We start from the raw sequence: 4421 nt of genomic DNA, 5'->3' as shown, positions 1-4421 counted from the left end.
CTCTCCAAAAGAATAATTTAACCTTCAATCCTGTTGACACTCCAAAAGAATGTAATAAGGCTTTCAGGGTGATCAATTGTTTACTGCAAGCTTCCATGATAATCAGTGGCTTCACGTTAGTTGTTGAACCTCAGCTCGTTAGTTGTTGCTAATATCTGCGGCGTAGTTGGAGGGGTGCTTGTGATTCTGGGGCTTCACGTATTGCTTTGGGGCAAGGACGACAAAGAACATAGCGGATGGCAAAGAGCACGAGTCTGATGAGCTGGACTGCGAGAAGCAGGCGGCCGTAATATAAGCGATCATTTTGCAGCACGGAACGACAAGGCACCAGAAACGGCAACGATAAAACCGAATAAAGAACAATATGCTTGTTGGAATTTATACTATGTTGGAATTTTTTACTACAACACAGTATCCAAAGCTTCTCACATTCTGTCCAAATTTCATGAGTTTTGGATGAGTTATACTACCTATATATATAATAAAACAACAGAAACACGAGTCTAAAAAGTTTACTTTAGTGTTTTGGGGCTTTATTTTCATTCTATATATATTGAATAATTAGCAGCCAATTTACATTATTTTCAGAAAAGAGAAAATGAAAAAGCTCGACTATTTTTCAAATAGGCCCCTAAAGCCTTTGGAAATCTCCACTTGTTTCTCTTGTTTCCATTTTCTCGTTCTAACTCCTCCCCTTTCAACTAATCATAGTCTGTCATTGTTGGTGTTTCGACCACCGGCAAGTAAAGTTTTGTGCACATACGGGATCTCAATGGGCTACATACGAGACAAAAGAGAATTATACTAGTTCGGGTACGGAGCCTATGTCTAGTGGGTAGCAGCTAGAGTTTGTTGTGTGACCCGAGTGATCCAACTTTGGGTAGGGGTGTGTTAGAAGAGGGTATGTTTGTGTTGCTTGCTTCTATGAATTGCGACTATTATGTGTTGTTGTGGCACTGTTGGGTCTCCCAATACCCCTTATATAGCCTAAGGCTTTGTTTGGATGCATGTGTATCCATGTCAATACACATGTGTTGGAGTGGATTGAAATAAAACTTAGTTTAATTTCACTCTAATCCACTTCAACACATGTGAATTGGGATGAATACATGCGCATCCAATCAAGGCCTAAGTGGTGGAGTTTACAAGTGCATAGATTGGAAGGGGAAGGAAGAGATTTTCTTGCTTCAATCTTGGTAGAGATGTTGTCATATGCAAGTATGTGGTCTTGGTGGATTGGTTACTCGCACATCATTCCATCCGATGTGACTGGCCTCCTGAAACCAAACACTAACATCTCCCGCTTGATCAACGTAAGTGTTGCAAAGTAATCATCGCCGCTAAAAGGTCCTTCTTTGGTTTTGATAATTAAGCGTGACAACCTAAGTGGACTAATATATGTTTATGTTGAGATATACATGCGATTAGTCCAAGATACACTAGTGTGAGCAACTTGAGGTAGCCATGGTGGTGAAGTGGCTTGGATTTGTTGCATGCAAAGCTCAACTAGTTGTGATGAAGGAGCTTTGCGTATGAGACATGACATGGTGTCATGTGGCTAGGTGGAGAAGATCAAGAGACATGACTTGGCTGCGATCGACCGGAGTAGGATGAGAGGATAGCATCATTTATCAGCAGAGAGTAATTGATGCATCAATTTGCACGCATCATCACTTGTTTTGATGTGCATATCCTTCCTTCCTGCCTGCCCTTAGTACCGGATATCCTTTCTTTCCTGGCTTGAGGACCAGATCCTGGTCCTACAGGCTACATATATATAGGAAATGATACACACAAACACATAACAGTTCCTTATACTCCTTCAGTGACATTATTTCTTTTCTTATACTCCTTCGATTCTAAATTATAAATCATTCTAGTTTTTCTGAGGCACATATATACACGTTACATCGTGATACATATAGTAAAAAATATATATTTAGAATTAAAATAAAAATAAGGCTTAGCAAACCAGTATATATTTATATATTCATCACTGTGAACCGATCGTTACACAGACACAGGCACACGTACACACTGACAGACAGAGATCAGAGATGTATATATGCATGCATGGTTTGTAACGATGCTATACGATCACATACACCAACACAAGCACAAGAGCAGGCGAGACGGGACACACAGCAGAGGGGCAGGCGCATGCATGGTGGAGAGCCAGACCAGACCAGACGATGGCTCATCCTTTATTGTTGACATGACACAAGCAGCACGAGCAGATAGTAACAGTGATATATAGGCATGCATGCCGCGCACCCCCAGCCCTCTGGAAACAAGGTGGTCCTCAGCAGTTGCAGGGGTTGCACTTGCAGCTGTTGCCACAGCTGCAGCCGTGGGCGGCCTCGCCGGACTCGGCCGCCGCCTCAAACTGCGCCGCCTTCTTCTCAGGGGCAACGCCGAGGACGACGACGCTGGCCTGAGCGCCGCCGCCGCTCTTCTCCTCCAGGTCAGGGTACATCTTGCTGCAAAAGCCAACGCCATGTATATAATTAATTAACTAATTAATAGTCTCTTCTCTTGTTATTAATCATCACGTACGTACAATTAATCCACAGAGAGGACGCACGAGCCGCGACAGGATCGAAGTTGTACTAGCTACTAGTTAGGAGTAATTTGCAAGAGAGAAATTATGAAAAAAAAAGCCGTACCTGCACTTGCAGCTCGAGCCGCAGTTGCAGCTTGATCCGCAGCTGCAAGACATCCTCGATCGAGTTCTTGTTTGGAACAGACAGACAGCTAGCTAGCTCAAGAATCTCAAAGCAGGAAGCAGAAGAAGAGCTTTGAATTGGTTGATGAGCACACTGGACCCCAACACTGGTTTTTATAGCACTCCATCGATACACGTATACGTGGATGCAGGCATGCAGCCAAACAGGCACGCATTGAAGTTACCGTAATAATCTATTGCAAAAGATTCGCGCAGCGGTTGTCTAGTACTATTACAACTTCCGTCCCAAAAATTCCATTTTTAAAACAAACGGATATAGTGCAAACTAATAATGCCAGTAATAAATCACAACAATAAGCAAACTAAGGCGTTGTCTTCCCTTTTGGCTCTTATCTGACGGACATTTGACACACCATAATTTTATTTTAGTTTTAGGATCGATGCAAGACCTAATAATTAAGAGCATCTCCAGCGGTCCTCTTTCCTAACCCCTAATAAGAAAAAAAAACTGTTATTTCGAAGATCTTATAGCTCCCGTAATTCCTCAAACCCAACCGCAATGAGAAAAAAATTCTCAGGCCTTCAAATCATAGCTCCCACCCCTCAAATAGAGGGGAGACCTCTTCTCCACTAATACACTATTTTCTCATTCGGGATTGGATTTTCTCGTTCTGCTGAGGATAAGACCTTCAAAATTCTAAAACATGTTTTGTATCTCCCCCAATAACTAGTTTTTGGGTTAAAGTTTTCTCCTGTTGCTGGAGATGCTATAAGAGGCCACTATTCTGCACCGACTTCTAGCCGGCAAGGAACGTGCCTTCTTTGATTGATCGGTTCCTTCTCAAAATTTCCTCTGCCCCCATATTAAAGCAAACTATTTTTTTTAGAATTAAATCAAACTATTTTGTTTAAGGATATACTTGTACAATTATTCTTCCTTGATACACTTGCTACATTCAAAAACATTTAGCGCGTGTTTAGTTCCCTGAATTTGGGAATTTGGGCTACGGTAACACTTTCGTTTTTATTTGGTAATTAGTGTTCAATCATAGACTAAGTAGGTTCAAAACGTTCGTCTCGCAATTTCCAACTAAATTGTCCAATTAGTTTTTTTTCGTCTACATTTAATGCTCCATGCACGTATCGTAAGATTCGATGTGATAAGTACTGTAGCACCATTTTGGGATTTTGGGGTGCCAACTAAATACGCGCTTACAATAGCAAATACTCCCTCTGTCGCAAATTATAAGTCATTCTAGTTCTCTTGGAGAGTCAAGGCATCTCAAATGTGACCAAAACTATTAGAGAAGTACAAAAACTTATGACATCAAATAGGTATATATACGACGAAAATATAATGAAGAATCTAATGAGACTTATTTGGTATCATAAATATTATTATTTTATTATATAAATTTGGTCAAACTTGAGATACTTTGACTCTTCATAAAAATTGAAATGATTTATAATTTGGAACGAAAGGGAGTAGCTACCGGCTAGAAATATCTATACTTTATTAATGCAACAGCTATGCATGCGAACAAGTACTTCCATTCTTTTCTATTTCCTCGATCAATCATGGATAGAATGCAACCTAGCAATAAGGAAATGCCATCGCACCCCCAGCACATTAGTAATCTAGACAGCGATTTCTGTTTTGCTGAGGGCACAAAAAAATATCCTTGTTACTTTATTGTTCGAAGGAACAAAAACAAATTGAGAGGCCTCTAGACCG

The 4421-nt window shown here is 40.8% G+C and overlaps 1 protein-coding gene across 1 annotated transcript; it reads right to left on the bottom strand.

Annotated features, from left to right (window-relative positions):
- Positions 1 to 2244: 2244 nt before the first annotated feature.
- Positions 2245 to 2788, bottom strand: LOC136539529 (metallothionein-like protein 1A). Its single transcript, XM_066531491.1, has 2 exons — positions 2667 to 2788; positions 2245 to 2480 (listed from the first exon to the last, which is right to left on the bottom strand). Exons 1-2 carry the CDS (start codon positions 2717 to 2719, stop codon positions 2303 to 2305), a joined length of 231 nt encoding a protein of 76 aa, XP_066387588.1. The 5' UTR covers positions 2720 to 2788; the 3' UTR covers positions 2245 to 2302.
- Between the last annotated feature and the right edge of the window lie 1633 nt (positions 2789 to 4421).

The sequence above is a fragment of the Miscanthus floridulus genome, chromosome 2 (assembly GCF_019320115.1).
Source record: "Miscanthus floridulus cultivar M001 chromosome 2, ASM1932011v1, whole genome shotgun sequence".
NCBI lineage: Eukaryota > Viridiplantae > Streptophyta > Magnoliopsida > Poales > Poaceae > Miscanthus > Miscanthus floridulus.
This window is presented reverse-complemented; position numbering and strand designations above follow the sequence as displayed.